General features: G+C 45.2%; 1 protein-coding gene across 4 annotated transcripts in view; it reads right to left on the reverse strand.

Moving 5' to 3' along the window:
* PCSK5 (proprotein convertase subtilisin/kexin type 5) overlaps window positions 1–16,763 on the reverse strand; it is a 470,351-nt gene that overhangs the window by 34,945 nt on the left and 418,643 nt on the right. For 3 of the 4 annotated variants that reach the window (XM_027616047.2, XM_027616046.2, XM_027616045.2), the window contains 6 exons: window positions 12,380–12,463; window positions 9,942–10,137; window positions 6,614–6,831; window positions 5,342–5,578; window positions 2,496–2,726; window positions 1,032–1,209 (listed from right to left, as the gene is read on the reverse strand). In XM_027616047.2, coding sequence (XP_027471848.2) covers window positions 1,032–1,209; window positions 2,496–2,726; window positions 5,342–5,578; window positions 6,614–6,831; window positions 9,942–10,137; window positions 12,380–12,463 — 1,144 coding nt within the window. Of the gene's footprint in view, window positions 1–1,031; window positions 1,210–2,495; window positions 2,727–5,341; window positions 5,579–6,613; window positions 6,832–9,941; window positions 10,138–12,379; window positions 12,464–16,763 lie in introns of those variants that run through there. The other variant, XM_027616048.2, reaches the window with a different exon arrangement.

A 16,763-nucleotide genomic window follows, 5' to 3' on the forward strand; every position in this document is an offset into this window, starting at 1 on the left:
TAAAGCACTACGGTGAGTAATGCAGGCAGGAATTACTATAGAACTGAAGGAAAGAAACGTGATGTCTCATCTGGGCAGAAGCACTGGGGAAAGTCCAAGCCTTTCAATTTGGGTCTGGAAATGCTCAGTGCCTTAGGTCACTGATTGGGAAGGAAGAATTAGCAACGGGCCTGTAATCCATCTTTCTCTTTACTGGACATTCCTGGCGGGAGAAAAGGGATGACCCACTCAAATCCTCTTTCAAATATGCTGGTAACTAGACCTTCTGATAAATACACTAAAAGTTTTTCCTAGCAAAAAATGATAGAGTTCTTTTTTGTGACGTGCTTTTAGGAGCATACATCTGTGTATCTAGGTTGCTTATGTAATTAAACCTGTAAGTTGTAGATTTATGGGGGCATGGCAGGTTAGAGTATTGGTGGCATATAAGTGGGAATATTTAATTGAAATTGTTCCCTTTGTAAAATCAATGCTCTGCATACATTGCTTAGACCTCACCTACTAAATCTGATCAGAACGAATCCTAATGCAGAAGAGGAAGAACCTACATTTATGGTCTTAGACTTCTCTAAGGGAAGAATGCTTTGCCTTTGCCTTGTGTTTGCTTGTACCTTCAAATTAGTAGTGAAGTTTGACGCATGATTCCAACTTGATGATCAACGCTTCATGTTTTCTCACTGGGTCACTCTGCCTCTCCTGTGTCCTCATCCATTACTATGAATTAGTTGAAATCTTTTTTTTTTTAAAGATATTTATTTAAGTAATCTCTACACCCAACATGAGGCTCAAACTCATGAACCCAAGATCAAGAGTCACGTGCTCTACCGACTGAGCCAGCCAGGCGCCCCTAGCTGAAATCCTTTAGAGATCAGTAGATCTTGGTTGGAATCTGATCTTCATTTCTTCCTAGCACTGAGACTTCAACGTGGTGTTATATAACTTAGCTTCCTCATCTGCAAAATGGGTTTGCTCTTAGTGCTGCCTGCCTGGTTTGGGGACTAAATGAGGGAAACGCGTGTTGGGCACCTTACCCTTCCCGGCACTGCAGCAGGCACTGCTTTTCCAGCTGGAGCAAGCCTGGTTGGCAGGAGAGGCATTGTGTGCTGTGTCTCCCTTCACACGTCCTACAAGAGTTGTGGCAGGGGACACATTGGTGGCTGTCCTCATCAGCATAGTAGCTCTCGGGGCAGTCATGCAAGCAGGTCATGTCTGTCAAGGAAGGAAAAGAGTCTGTCTTGGTATCAAGTATGATGCATGTCTCCCAAACCTCTTCTCTGTGCTCCCTTGAGTGAACCATCGTGGGAGGGGAGGATGCAGGAGGAATGAGATGGTGTCCTTGTGAGGGTCTTGCTTCTCAGATCTGCGTGGGTTGGGGAGATAGATGCTAACCCTTTCCAGGTCTTCAGCATGTTCATCTCTTCCTTCCCTCTCTCCTACTCCCCTCCGCTGCTGCTGCTTTTAGCTGAGTGAGCTTTGTCTCATTTTCTTTCTCACATACCTGTATTAGCCTAATCATGGAATCCCTGGAAACCTGAGGGCATGCTTCACATCTGTGATAAGATCTGCTGGAGGTGGCCAACCTCAGACCATGCCAGACTTCAAGAAGATTTATTAATCCCTGGATGCAAAATCCAGGGGAAATTTTGATGAGGGACTGAATCCCTGCATGTTTGTAAAGTGTCTCTCCACAGACTGCTTATTAATCGCAAGGGAAAACAGTAACTCAGCAGTGGAGACATTGCATAGCACTCTGAACAGATGACCACAGTTAGCGTCACTGGTGAGGGGCAGGTGACATCCTGGGTCTCCAGGAGGACACGACATCACCTGTGAAGTATTCTGGCTGAGAATGAATCATCTCTAATTGTGGGACACCTCACACAGACTCCACTGGAGGGATAGGGACTGTATTCTTCTAAAATGTCAATATTCTATAGAAAAAAATGGCTGTGGAAATGTTTCATTTTAACGGGGCTGCAGAGACCTGGCAACTGAAAGCAATACCTGATTGGAGACTGGATCCTTTTCCAAGGAGGAATTGCCAAAATTATAAAACAGACGATATAGTGAAGTATTGATGTTAAATTCACTTGCATCAACAACTGTACCATGGCTATGTCAAAAAGTATCCTTAGTTTTAGGAAATACATACTAAAGTATTTATGCAAAAGGAGTCACGATGTGTATATCACATCCTCAGATGGTCAAGAAAAAATTTATTGTGGATTATGTAGGCATTACACATTGAGACAGTCAAGAGCGAGCACGTGAATGATTAAGCAAATGGGACACCCAATTAGCGGTGGGCGAAGTGGGTGAAGGGCACGTGTGTGGCGTTCTTCATACTTTTGTCTTTTCTGTAGGTTTGAAAATTTTCCAAATACAAAGTGAAAAATTAGAAAGACACCAAACATCTGGGCACCAGGTGTCATGCAAGGTGGTTTCCCAGATGGAGGGAAAGAGAGAGAGCCCTCCTCAGAGGACATGTGACTCACTGAAAAGAAGGTTGTCCCTCTGGCAGGCGAGACACTGGTCCTCAGCAGGCCCCGTGCAGCGGAAGCACTTAGCATGGCAGGGCTTGCATCTCAGAGCCTCCACATCCCAGTACTCAAAGGAGGCACATTCCTTGTGAGGCACGCAGTCCCCATGGTGGTTGACCAGAAGGCCCTCCTGACAGGCCGTGCAAATCCCAGGTGATGAGCAGGTCTGGCAGGACTTGTGGCAATCTGTGGGCACGGTGGGGGCAGAAGACCAAGTGAGAGAGGCCCAGGGCGCCCCTAGAAGTTGTGTTCACATCCCTTTCCCTTTCCTTTCAGAGATTTCTAGGGCTCTGGGTCCAGGGCATGGGGGCCACTAGTTGGGTAGAGCCCTTGGGCTCTGGGTAGAGCATTCTTATCAAATGAGAAGAAAAATGGCCATTTCACATTCTCTGTAATATCTAGAGAACCCCTTCTTGCCACATCCAGAAATATTAGACTCAGTGTAGTTACCAAAACTGCAACAAAACAATAAACAATTCTGTAGGGTATGGTCATACACTGGTCTGTAGCTTGCTTACCCCATAACTCTTACTCTGTGGTGCTCCACTGACCTCCCAGAACAACTCGAGCTTATCACTAACAACAGTTGTTGGGATGTACTGTAATTGCCTGTTGATCAAAAAAAGACCTCTTTTGTATTCATTGATGAGTGCACAGTACCTGTGAGAGGACCTGGCATGTAACAGGCACTCAGTAACTTTTCTTAGACAAATAAAATCAAAACAATTCATTCCTACCTAGGGGTTTTAGCAATTGCCGTTCGCTCTGCCTAGAGTATAGGCAGAGTGTGGTTCTCCTAGATATATGTGTGGCTTGTTCCCTCTGTTTTTCTATGATGTCTTCAGGATGCCTTCACTCTAATTTCAACTCCATCCTGTCCAGCTTCCTGTTCCCCTGCCCTGACTTACTTTTCCTTTTGACTTACCTTTTTTAGGGTCTGTCTCCCCCCGCCCCGTATTCTGTCTGTATTGTCCCCTGCTTTTCCCTAGGCCTAGAGGAGCACGCAGCACATAGGAGGCCCCCAGGAAGTGCTCCCTGAATGAACAGACACATGGCATTCTGGTCATCTCATGTTATCTAGATCAGGAAATTGAGGCTGAAGGTGCTAAGTCACTGGGCTGGAAACGGGCAGGGTTAGACGTTGAACCCAGGAGCTTAGTCAGAGTTCTTGCTGTTTCTGCCCCTGTGCCTGGGGGTAGGGGTGGGATTCTTAGAGGTGCCTACACTCTCTCATAGAGGATAATTTGGATGATCCAAATGGATCCCAAGCCCTTGTGTTTCTTGGAAGAGATCCTGCTTGGTTCTGGATGCTTCTCCACATCTACTCAAATCTTAATTTTTCAAGTCAGGTCCTTTGTTTCTTCTTTCTGGAAAGTCCGGTGGCCACCCTGTTTCTTCCAGTACCAGCTTCCCTCAGCCTGCCTTTGGACTGGTGGAAGGAGCCATCACCTTGTAGGGAAAGCCCTCAAGTTAGTTCCCTATGGTTGAGTTCGTCTGAGGGGAGCCCAGGCATCTGTACAGTGGTATTTTTTTTTTTTTTTTAACTCTCCAGGTGATTCTAATGGGCAACCAGGGATGGGATCCAGGGGCCTCTCTCAATGAGAAAATTAAATCAAGTAAATGTACTGTGAGGCCTGCAAAGTTCTCTGTATGGCAAATTACCTTTATTATTGAACACCAGAGAAAGGCAGAAATTGACCCTTAGTTCCTGTCTGAGTACAGGTATGACGGGCTTTGGCCAAGTTGCTAAACTTCTCAAGGAAACTGGCCCCAAGCTCACTGCTGCCATGTCTTCCGCCATGTTCTAGTCCATGGTCTTTCAGGTGGGACATTGACAGTAAAGGGTGCCTTACATAAAACACAACAAGGTGTGTTGATCATAGTGCTAGAGCAGAAAGCTGCGAGTAGTCAGCTCCATCTTCATGTCCTAGGACATGAAAATCGGTCTCCTGAGTACGTTCTGGAATGGGGGGGGGGGGGCGGGGCCTGGGGTTTCTCACCCTCAAGCTCTCGCTGCTGTTGGGACCACCTCTGCATAGTCTAGTGCTTGCTAGGTGGCGACCTGGGGTGAAGTTACCACTGGCCGCCTAGCTGGAGTGAAGCCTGAAACTCTGGAGAAGTTCACCCAGAGTGATTCAATGGTTTGAGAATTCTCATAATAGACCTGTTATTTTTCCTGTTCTGAGGCCAACAGTTGATACCAGGGAAAACAGAAGGAGGCATAAATGAGAGCAGATCCCTCCTTGAGTGGGTCGGGGTTGATGTGCTGAGTGGCGGTCCCAGGGCAGGAGCTGCTGAAGCAGATGAGGAGCCACGGGGTCGGGGTCGGGGTGGGGACCACAGGGAGAAAACTGATAAGGGACCCAAGAGGCACCAAGAAAATCCTCTGTGGCACAATTTTCCCTGAGCTGCTGTCAATCTTTAGTGGCTTCAAGGTTTAAGGAAAAAAACAAAAAACAAAAAAACTTCCATTTTGGGTGACTTTTGAAGGCTTATCTCTGCTGTGAAACTTCACGTGAGAATTCTTTTTGATCAGCAGTTCAGAGCCCGTGTTGTGAGGAGGGTCAATCTGATTTGTTATTAAGAAAAATTACATGGTCAAAGCTTATGAATGATTCATTTAAAAAATAATAAATTAGAGCAGATTCAAAAATCTGCTTTGTTGAGCAGGAGGGAAACAGATGGGATGACAGCTCCGGGGCTGGAACTCGGCAAACCCCAGCACCTGCTTTGTCTCAGCAGAAACCCATCACTGTGGCAGGCTCCCTGGGATGCCTGGCCATACGCACGCAAGCCTTTACCTCTGCAATCCTTAGTCTCTTTTTCATAGTAAGTTCCCACTGGACATTCATCCAAACACCGTCCGTCGTAGAGAACCAGGGATGGCTCCGCACAGAGGTCACAGTCATCCGCCGAGGGGCCACTACACTCCAGACAGTCTTCGTGGCAGGGGACACACTCTCGTATGTCCGCGTAGAAGCCACGGGGACAGGATGGCTGACACATATCCTGGTACAGGAAGGACTTAGGCATACACTCTGGGGGAAGGAGGAAGCAACAAGTTACCCCCTCGGGCACAGGAGAAAGGAATTTGTTCCCTCCGGAGTGGGCTAGCCTGTCCGCACCACACTGGCTCCTTTGACCTGAGTGTTCCAGGCATATGCCCCCATGCCAAGCCTGCCAGGGCACATCCCCCACATCTCTAAGCTTTGGGAGAGAAGACCACCTACGGTGGCCTGATGACATGGTGCTGGGTTTACAGCCCGAAATGACCTGCTCCTCAAAGGTGTAAAAAATTGCAGTGCTGTGGCAGACCATCTATGGCTGAGATGCTGGAGGTATTGTTGAAAACCCGAAAAGCATGGTCTATTCAGCCCAAAGGTGGCTTAAACATTCTTGAGTTAGTTATGTTTTCATTCACTGATAGGGTGGATCAGTGACGTGGACATGGTAACTCAGTGTGAGGCATGCGTTGTGGGTTTCTTTCATCTGTATTCATCCTCTTATTTGGGGGGAAACCAAGAAAACGCTTTGGGTCACACCAAGAGAATCCTTTTGATAGAACAGCATCAGTTCAATGGGTCTTGCTCTGGAGAGGAAATTAGCCCTTCTTGGAGATAATTCCAGAGAAAGAATTCCTAGCCAGAGTGCTATTCTGAGTCTTGCTGTCTTCGCCTGACCTCTTTCCTATCTTTTGTAACAGTTGGAATTCTCTAGCTTCCTCTGTGTTTCATTAATATCAGCCTCCCTATAAGATTTTGTGCACAAAGAGGCAGGAACTTCGGGTTCTTATTCAGATCTCTAGCAGCTGTGGTATGGTGCTTGGCACATCCCTAAGTGCTCAGTACACCTGTGCAGAAGAAATCATGCAGAAGAGGGGCTTTCATTTGTCTTCGCTTGAAGAACGCCCTTGATTTTCTCAGTGATGTGCATGGAGGTGGTTATATTTCAGGAAAGATAAGGAGACTGGTTCCCTCCATTCTGCATAGTTTCCCCCCCACCCCCGCCATAGTTGGTCCCCAGGGGCGGTGGCTTGGGGGAGCCACCCTCTCCCCTGGGATGCTCCCACGTACCTTTGCATGTCTTCTCATGGATGCAGTCCTGACACCTCTCAGGGCAATGCTTGCACACCCCCTCCACGGCCACGTGCCTCTCGGGGCAGGCTTCCCGGCATGCTCCCTGGTGCAGGATGAGGCTTCCTTGGCAAGAGAGGCAGTTGGTGGCGTTTCCTTCGCATGTTCTGCAAGGAGAGCTACAGTGCTCACACATGCGGTCTTCTGCATAGAAGCCCCTGTGGGGAAGACAGAGCACAACTGGAAAGGCTTTCCAGCCGGGGAAATGAGTCCTGCCTGGTGGCAGAGGGTTTGGGACCGAAAGATGCCAGAAGGATGGCAGCTATTGTGGAGCAGAACGAGGCAGTCAGATTTGCCGAGGAGGGAGGGGTCAGAAGCCAAATCCGGGAAGAGAAAGAGGTGTTATCCTTGTGAATTTGTTTGGTTTGAAAACTGCTTTTATTAATGTGTATATGGTTTAGCCACCTTCGGGTTTCCCTATTTTATCTCCCAATTTTTATTCTTTCTTCTTCTTTGTTTAATTAGAGCCTTATGTTAGAGTAGAAAAGGCTTTTTATCCAATACATTTTTTTTTTTTTTTTTTTTTTTAAGATTTTATTTATTTATTTGAGAGAGAGAATGAGAGACAGAGAGCATGAGAGGGAGGAGGGTGAGAAGGAGAAGCAGACTCTCTGCTGAGCAGGGAGCCCGATGTGGGACTCGATCCCGGGACTCCAGGATCATGACCTGAGCCGAAGGCAGTCGCTTAACCAACTGAGCCACCCAGGCGCCCTATCCAATACATTTTTGATGAAAAATTTTAATTTAACAAATTACTGAATTTAGTCCTTAATATAAAATGTTCGTTCATAATTAAGTTATTTTTACCAAGCTCTAAAGGTTTAATGCCCCTATAAAACTGGAACCGCTTTTGCTTTCGGATGCTCTCCGCCAACCTCTGGTGGCTTTTTTCAGACAGGCACATATAACGCTTGCACACAGCATCAAACATATTTGTAGCAGCTGCTCGTGGAGGGTATGTTTATATGACTGACTTTCTTCCAGGTGGAATCTGGTGTCTGTGCGTATATATTGTACCTCTCGGTGATTACATTATCATGCCAGAGACATCTCTTACTGACTGGTGACCACAGTAACTACGAAAACCTCAACCTTTTCAAATAGATTTGGAAGATGGGGGGAATTTCGACAGTTTCTTTGAAGAAAAAAGCTGGCGGGAAGAACTGGAACGTGCAGAGGCAGGAAAATCATGAACCATTGTAGAGAACACGGACTTCCAATGTCCTAGGTATCTATTCCAGTTGTTTTCGATAGTTTTCATTCTCTTTGTCAGCCGTTGCCATAATAGTGCTGTGTGGCAGGACATGCCCAAACTCATCACCCATGTATCTGCAGGAAGGCAGATCTGGGCTGAGCTTGCGCTCAAAGAGGCCTTTGTCATTGTAGGGGCAGAGGTCATGCATGTACTCCGGGAGGAGGAGGCTGGGCGCCGAGGTACACACTGGATTCAGGGCTTCTTCGTGTCCCTTTGTCTTCCCTGGCACAGGGACCTCCTGGGGCACATTCTTCTCTTAGCCATGACAGAGCACAAGAGGGCAAGTTCATCCAGACAAATAGGTTGTAAGCCTCTCTGCTAACATTCTGTTGGCCAAAGCAAGTCAACCCGGCCCAAAGTCAAGGGTCAGGGAAGTCCATTTTGTGTCTGTGGAAGCTGCTGCAAAGTGACAAGCAGGGGGCACAGGTACTTGGAGAGGTGAAGGATTGTAGCAAATAACTCAGTCTGCTAGAGTCCTTTTTGAATCAATGCCAATAAGGGATCCTATGCAGCATCTTTACTTGGTGTTTTAATTAACTCATTCACATCTGTTTCATCATTCTTTCAGCCATTCTTATATTTATTCAGGAAACAAAAATGTATTGACTGTATCAGGAAGAAATGGGACGGGGTGAATAAAGGTTACATATCCAATGTAGTTTTACGGAAGAAAATTTGGAGAACCAAATCGTACCCAGACGAAAGCTAAGACCAGGCTCCCTTATACAGTAGTATCTTAGCTTTTTTGGACCAAATGGAGAAACTTCAGTTGATTATAACTTAGCTTCTGAGGTCAATTCTTGCACCTAGTAGGTGCTCACTATTTATCTGCGGAACTGAATTGAATATGCTTGGCTTCTCCACTGGGCTGGAAGTTTCCTGAGTACCCTGACTTATGTTTTTACCCTGTAGGATCCATTTCATCAGTGGATACAGATACTAATGATCTACCTCTCTCATAGATCTTGTAGCTCAACCATCAAGTTCTTTTAATCAGTGGGAAATTTCTAATTGCTTCAAACAGATTCTGTTGGTCACTTCCCCAAACCCCTTCCGCACCTCCCTCTTTCCAGTCTTCCTGCCTGACAGTGTTCTGATTTTATTTGGGTATGCAGGGGGGAATTTTGTGTAGCCTAAACCGATCCTTCTATTTCCATCCTTCTTGCCAGAGATCATTTTTGGAAGACGGAAGTGAAGCATTCTGGCTAATGAGATGTGAAGGGAAGTCAGAGGAAGTTTTATTTCCTTTTAAAAAGAGATGGAGGAGGAGAAACGTGCCCTTTTGTCTCTCTGGTTGTTGTTGTGTAGGGTGGTGAGGTTTGGAGACAACGTGGCTCAGGGGCTCAGGGGAGGACAAGCTGAAGAAGATTCAAGGACAAAAACAGAAAGATTGTGGGTCTTTAATGAAGTGTTGGCTGCTGATGTAACCAATGCTGGATTTTAACCTTTTTGTTCCGTGAGATAATAAACCCCACATTGTCTCAGTCATTCTACTTAGAATTTCTGTTTCATGTCCCTGAAGGTTCCCAGATACACTTTTCCATGTGCTGTTTCCACTTCCTTTTTACATCCTGGAGCTGGACCCATTGATGGGAAGAGAAAAGGAATTACAAACCAGAGGACTGAGGGCACCAGGAGGAACCAATCAATGATTCAGCAGGTGTGATTCCATATTTATTATTTACACCTCACACCTCACCTACTGTAAACATTTAAGAGGAGATTCATGTATTCACAGCCTTAAGTTTTGTCATGGAAGGAAGACAACTCCTTGACCATAACCACAAGGTGGAAAAAGAGCGTATTTTCACAAAGGTCAAAAACACGTACAGATCACAGTCACAAGGGACTGGTTTGGCTGCCTTGGCCAACAGCGATTGCATGTCGAGGGGACACTTCCATAGGCTCTGTAACCAGGACGGGGAGGCGTCCTTTGGTGCAAGAAGGAATTGCCCTCCAAGTACAGCAGGAGAATGGACCCGAGCGGGACGTGGGAGGAAGAGGGACACTTACTCAGGGCACCTGGTGTAGCACCTGCCTTCGTGGAGGAAGAGAGGGAAGTCCGGCCCCGTCCGGCACGTTCTGCAGAGATCGGCTCCAGAGCAGGAGGTACAGTCCTCCATACAGTTCTCACAGTGGCCACTCCTCGCCGAGGGCCATGTGCCTTCAGGACAGGAGGAGACACAGGCCTGGGCCAGCAGATACGTGCCTAGAAACCCAGGGAAGAAGGCAGAGCAGGTGATCATCACGTGTCTGGTCCAATGGCACAGGGGTCCACGCAGAGGACGGATGCCCCCGGCAGCTTTTTTGAACCTCTGCAAAGACCCCAGTATGTGGAGCGCTGCTTTCCAGCAAACCAAAGTATTTATTAGTGAGGCTCAGTCTTCCACATTGAGTTAAATCTCCAGAAAGGAAATTGACAACAGAGGCTTTTCCCTTTTCTTTTCTTTTCCTTTCCTTTCCTTTCCTTTCCTTTCCTTTCCTTTCCCCTTTCCTTTCCTTTCCTTTTTCCTTTCCTTTCCTTTCCTTTCCTTTCCTTTCCTTTCCTTTCCTTTCTTCTTTTTCTTTCTTTCTTTCTTTCTTTCTTTCTTTCTTTCTTTCTTTCTTTCTTTCTTTCTTTCTTTCTTTCTTTCTCTCTCTCTCTCTCTCTCTTTCTTTCTTTCTTTCTTTCTTTCTTTTCTTTCTTTCTTTCTCTTTCTTTCTTTCTTTTCCTTCCTTCCTTCCTTCCTTCCTTCCTTCCTTCCTTCCTTCCTTCCTTCCTTCCTTCCCTCCCTCCTTCCCTCCCTCCCTCCCTCCCTCCCTCCTTCCTTCCTTCCTTCCTTTAATTTATTTGAGAGAGAGAGAGTGCATGATGGGGGGGAGAGGCAGGGGGACAAGCAGGCTCCCCGCTGAGCAGGGAACCAGATGTGGGACTCGATCCCAGGACCCCGAGATCAAGACTGACTGAGCCACCCAGGTGCCCCCTTGCCCTGTTTCTTTTACTTTCCTACTGATATTGGTCCAGGTCACTATGGGGCTTCCCTTTGCCCAGTTGATCTATTAACACCTTTGTCTGTCTTCATGTAAGGCTGTTATACATGTGCAGCTCAATAGAGTCTATTCTTCTGCTTCTGGAATCCTCTCCTGCTAGGACACTAACACAGTGGCAACTCCTCCACCATCCAACGCCACCTGGATTGGACGGTCTGTCTACTTATTCTTTTTTTTAATTTTATTTTATTATGTTATGTTAATCACCATACATTACATCATTAGTTTTTGATGTAGTGTTCCATGATTCATTGTTTGTGTATAATACCCAGTGCTACTTAACTGAAAAAAATCAGATAACATCATAATCGAAGAAAACTATTTTAAAATCACCCTCCACTCCCAAATCCCAAGAAGATTCCTTCAATTTTTGGTTGTAAACTTTTACATTTCGTAGGGATAGAATCATGGCACACCTGAAATTTTAAACTTTTGTGCCCCATCTCACGATGAACATTGCACCTTCCAACATAATGACCACTTTAATGGTCACTTTTAATTCTTAACTTCTCACTGTTAGTGTACCATGTTAATAAAATATCCCCTGAATTCAGGGAAGTTGCTATTTCTGATGTTTTGTTATTGTAGATGATGAAGCAGTTCATCTGTTGACCTGTTAAGTTTGTTGTTCTTGGCAGGGCGCCTGGGTGGCTCAGTCAGTTGGGCGTCTGCCTTCAGCTCACGTCATGATCCCAGGGTCCTGGGATTGAGTCCCGCATCGGTCTCCCTGCTCAGCGGTGAGTCTGCTTGTCCCTCTCCCTCTGCCCCTCTCCCCTGCTCCTGCTCGCACTCTCTCTTGCTCTCTCTCAAATAAATCTTAAAAAAAAAAAAGTGTTCTTGGGATTTTCTTTTTCTCTCCTAAATTCAGAAATGAAGAAGGAAACAATAAGTAGGGTATTTACCCTCCCCTAGAGTCTCTACCCTAAGTTCTCTTGTTTTGGCTAATGCATTTTAAAGAGTAATGGAACCTCTAGAAATGTCAGGTACCCACAGACCCTAACAAAATCTGTGGCCAGATCAACAGATGACTTCATCATGCCTTTGGATAAGAACATTGGCATTTTTCTTTTCATTCTCTCTCTCTCTCTCTTTTTTTTTTTTTGGTCCTTTGAAAGCCAGTTTTGTTTTTTTTTTAAGATTTTATTTTTAAGTAATTTTTACACCCAATGTGGGACTCGACCTTAAAACCCTGAGATCAAGAGTCACATATTCTACTGACTGAACGCACCATGCCCTCCTGAATACCAGTTTTTGTTAGAGGTCACTGTTTGGGTCCCCGCATTTTTCCAGAATAGCCACGGTGATAGGAACAGTGAGGACTGGATCAAGTCCTGCAAACCTTTTACATAAAAATGCCAATACACATGAGTGACAGTGAATTGGCTTGGCCACAGCCACTTCTTATCATACTCCATACTGACCTTTTGGACACGAAGTGCACAGGGTCGCAGATTCGTTGCAGGTTTTACAAGAAGGATGACAAGGCTGCTGTCCTCTCAAAATGTCTGTGTAGACAGAAACCGGAAGTCAGTGTCCTTTGAACAGGGTCATAGTATTACAGCGTTGGAAAGGATCTCATGGGTAATCTCATCTTCCTTCCTGCCCAGAATAGAATCCCTTCAATTTTGCATTGGCTAAACCTCCACGGTGGGCTTTATTCATTTATTCATGTATTTCACTTATTCATTTATTTTTTCTCTTCCTTCCAATTGGTTATCATGGTTTGCAAACTTCCAGTGACAGGATAGTCTTTAATGCAACGGGGCTGTTTGAACTAACAGGTGTTCCTTCTTTCATATATTAAAAATCTGTGAGCGTGTGTGCTTATGTGCATGCATGCATTAAAGAGTTTTCTAGTTAAAGGTCATTACTTCTTTCCCCAAGATTCTTAAATGACCATTTCTCTTCACTCCAAGATGATAACAGAATTCATTGTGTCTTTTATGGAGTAACTTTTTCTTTTCCTTCCTTCCTCTCTTTCTTTCTTTCTTTCTTTCTTTCTTTCTTTCTTTCTTTCTTTCTTTCTTTCTTTTTTTTTTTTGGTTCTTTGGAACCAGCTTTCAAAATCCGTCAATGTTTGGGTTTCTGTGTTCTTCAGAGTAATCACTGTGGAATGCAAACCTAAATTTATCTCCTCGCAAATCATCATTAAACATTCACCTAATGGAGCCACCTGTGGGCTTTCTGGTTGGTCAGGTGATAGGCAGGCCATCCCAGGTCAATACACCCTTCCCCTGGGAAACATTTGAGGTGTTCCTCTCTTCCTTTCCCCCCAAGAGCATTCCTTTGGTGACCAGGCTTTTCCCGGGAGTCAGGAAGTCCATGGGACAATTTCAAAGACCTACAGGATAGCCTTGGTGACATCACTCAATGAGTCCACGAGATCTTGACTGAATCTCAGGAGCTGCTTGGGAATCAGCATAAGTCTCATAGGAGAGAATTAGAAAAAGAAGATCTAGCTCAGGATGTGTGATAGGAATGATCGAGACCCTCAGTTGACTGTTATTGTTGGCATCTTATGATCACCCTCCCTCTCTTGCTTCCCGCTCCTTCCCGCTCTTCCTGAGAGTCAGTCTGACAAAGTGGGTTCTGTAGGCACACCTGCGGTCAGAGCCCAGCTGTGCCACTTACGGGAGGGTAACCATGGATACGGTAATTAAACTCCGAGAGTCCTATTTTCCATGTCTCTGGAATGAGAGCAAACGATCGTTCCCTTATAGAACTGTCATGAAGGCTAAATGGAACAGTGTGTGTAATGAGCACACACAGCGGCTCAGTAAATGCTAGACCTTCTGCTTCTTTCCTCCCAGTTTCCTCCTTGGTTACCATACTTCCCCATTTCCCAACCTTAGGCTTTAGTTCTCTCTCTTTTCCCTCTGTTCCATACCTGGAGTGGCACTGGGAGGGTTTGCTTGGTTTCTCTGAAGGCGCTATGGTTAATAAGCTGCTGAGGTTCGCTACAGAGGAAACTAGACTCAGAGGTAGGTAGGTAGACAGACAGATTGGTGTGGATGTAGCTATAGATATAGATGTATAGACATAAATGATCATCCTGCCATGCTAAGTGGCCATTCTCTTCCTAGTCTGGAGAGAGAAATATGCCTTGCTTTTCCAGGAGACTGACTCACTCCTGTACTCTCCCTTGGGGGAGCTGTTAAGAGCTCAATTAGCCTTGTGTGGAGCACTGTCAGGCACAGGATTCTCACAAAAGACAACAGGAAGCTCCACAGGACCAAGTGTTTCCCCGAAGGCCTTTTTAAACTGACAGGTCTCACTTAACCCAAACGAGACGGGGGCAGAGATGAGCAACAATTCGGTTGCCAACATCAGTCCTCACTAATCACCTGGGAGAGGCAGATCAAAACCGCAATGTGAGAGCACCTCACACCTGTTAGAAGGGCTAAGATCAAGAAGAGACAGCACGTGCCGGTGAGGCTGTGGAGAAAAGGGAACCCTTGTGCGCCCTTGTGCACCGCTGGTGGGGCCGTAAATGGGCACAGCCGCTGTGGCAAACAGTATGGAGGGGCCTCACAAGATTAAAAAGGAACTACCCCTATGATCCAGCAATTCCACTCTGTGTATGTAACTGAAGGAAATGAAATCGCTGCCTTGAAGAGATACCTGTCCTCATATGTTCATTGCAGCATTCTTTATAAGAGCCAAGACATGGAAACCACCTCAGTGTCCATCGATGGATGAATGGATCAAGAAGATGTGCCATATGTATATAAAGGAACACTATTCGGCCATAAAAAAGGAGGAAATTTTGCCCTTTGCAACAAAGGGATAAATCATGAGCATTAGGCTAAGTGAAGTATGTCAGAGAGAGAAAGACAAATACCAGATGATCTCAGTTATATGTGGAACCTACAAGGAAACCAAAGACTTAGAGTAGATTGGTGGTTGCCAGGTGTCGGGGCCGGGGTGGGGAATGGGTGAAAGTGGACCAAAAGGTACAAACGTCCAGTTATAAGATGAATAAGTGCTGAGGATGTAACATCCAGCATGGTGTCAGTAGCTAATACTCTATTGTGTACGTGAAGGTTGCTAAGAGTAGCTCTTAAAAGTTCTCATCACACACACACACAAAAGGTAACTATGGGGGCGGTGGATGTGTTAACCTCATGGTGGTAATCATTTTGTAATATATATGTATATCAAATCATCACATTATGCTGGTTAAGCCTGACAATGTTATATGTCAATTGTATTTCAATGGAACTGAAAAAAAGATACTTAATGGCTGAATGCAGTTCTTAAAAAATAATGGCGAAATAATATTTATCAGAAACACCTCGACCATCTTTAATATTATATGTCTAGGCCAGGGGTTGAATGTTTTTCCCCTCAGGGTTTGAATTTTTTATTTTATTGTTTTTTTTTAAATTTTATTTATTTATTTGAGATCGAGAGAGAGAGGGATGCCTGGGTGGCTCAGTCAGTTGGACGTCTGCCTTCGGCTCAGGTCATGATCCCGGGGTCCTGGGATCGAGCCCCGCATCGGGCTCCCTGCTCCGCGGGGAGCCTGCTTCTCCCTCTGCCTGGCGCTCCCTCTGGTTGTGCTCTCTTTCTCTCTGACAAATAAACACAATCTTGAGAGAGAGAGAGAGAGAGCTGGAGCGAGCGAGAGCACACGAGTGGAGGGGAGGGGTGGAGAGAGAGGGAGAAGCAGACTCACCACCGATATGGGAGCTGAACTGGGGCTCGATCCCAGGACGCTGGGATCGTGACCTGAGCAGAAGGCAAACACTTAACCGACTGAGCCACCACTCAGGCACCCCGATTTTATCATTTTTATACTAAAACTTTTTATTTAGAAAGACATGAGCTTTAATGGATTTTCTCACATTTTTAAAAATATAATGTATATATCTACCTGGGGATTTATAATTACGTGTATCCCGTTCTGGCAGTTTGACATTTCACTGGGATACCCTGGATATAAAATTCTGTAATGTCAGCATATTTCCACTAGAGGGTGCTCCGTACACACAGTTAACGGCAATTAAATGTGGGCAAAGGATTGTGGTTCCCCGCCACAGCTTTTTATCATAAAAGATTAGTGACTTAATCACAAGTAAATTTTGACTTTGATCATAGTTTCTCTCTTTTTTTTCCACTCCAGAAATTCTGGACTGGACAAGACCTCAAAGAAAAACAAAATCACCTTGACCAAGAAAATGTAGAGTCAGTCCTTTAGAAATGACTATAGCTAAACCATATAAAACGGGAGTTTTATTTAAAAATTTTTTTTAAAATAAGCAATACTCACACAGTTAAAAAAAAAACAACAAACCTGAAGAAAGGGAATATACCATAAAGTATCTCTCCATCCTTTTTATATAAACTGTATCTATTCACACTGTTTATCACATTGCTTTTTTTTTTTTGGTAATGAATTTTGGGGCTCATTCTCTATCGGCGCATAAAGAGCCCCCTCTTGTTTATGACTCCACAGCATTCCATTGCATGGGTGTATCATACTTCATTTTTCTAACTGGTAACTGTTGGTGACCACTTCGGGGTTTTTTGTTGTTTTTTTTTCCAATCTCTGCTATTTCAAATACTACTACAGCGACTGGGAAGGCCAAAGGTGCTTTTCCAGCCTATTACAAATCTGCAAGGACAGAGGCTTTTCTTGATAGCCTCTCCCAGATATAAACACTCAGCACATCAGGAACACCCTTAAATGTTCCAGAAAGCTCCACTGCTGAATTTCCTCCCGGTCTTTGGCCTTTGAGCACCTACGTTGTGGTCACCACCTCCTTCTGTTTTTACTTGGGCACCCCCATTTGCTCCTTGTAG

The sequence above is a fragment of the Zalophus californianus genome, chromosome 13 (genome assembly GCF_009762305.2).
Source record: "Zalophus californianus isolate mZalCal1 chromosome 13, mZalCal1.pri.v2, whole genome shotgun sequence".
In the NCBI taxonomy this organism is placed as follows: Eukaryota; Metazoa; Chordata; class Mammalia; order Carnivora; family Otariidae; genus Zalophus; species Zalophus californianus.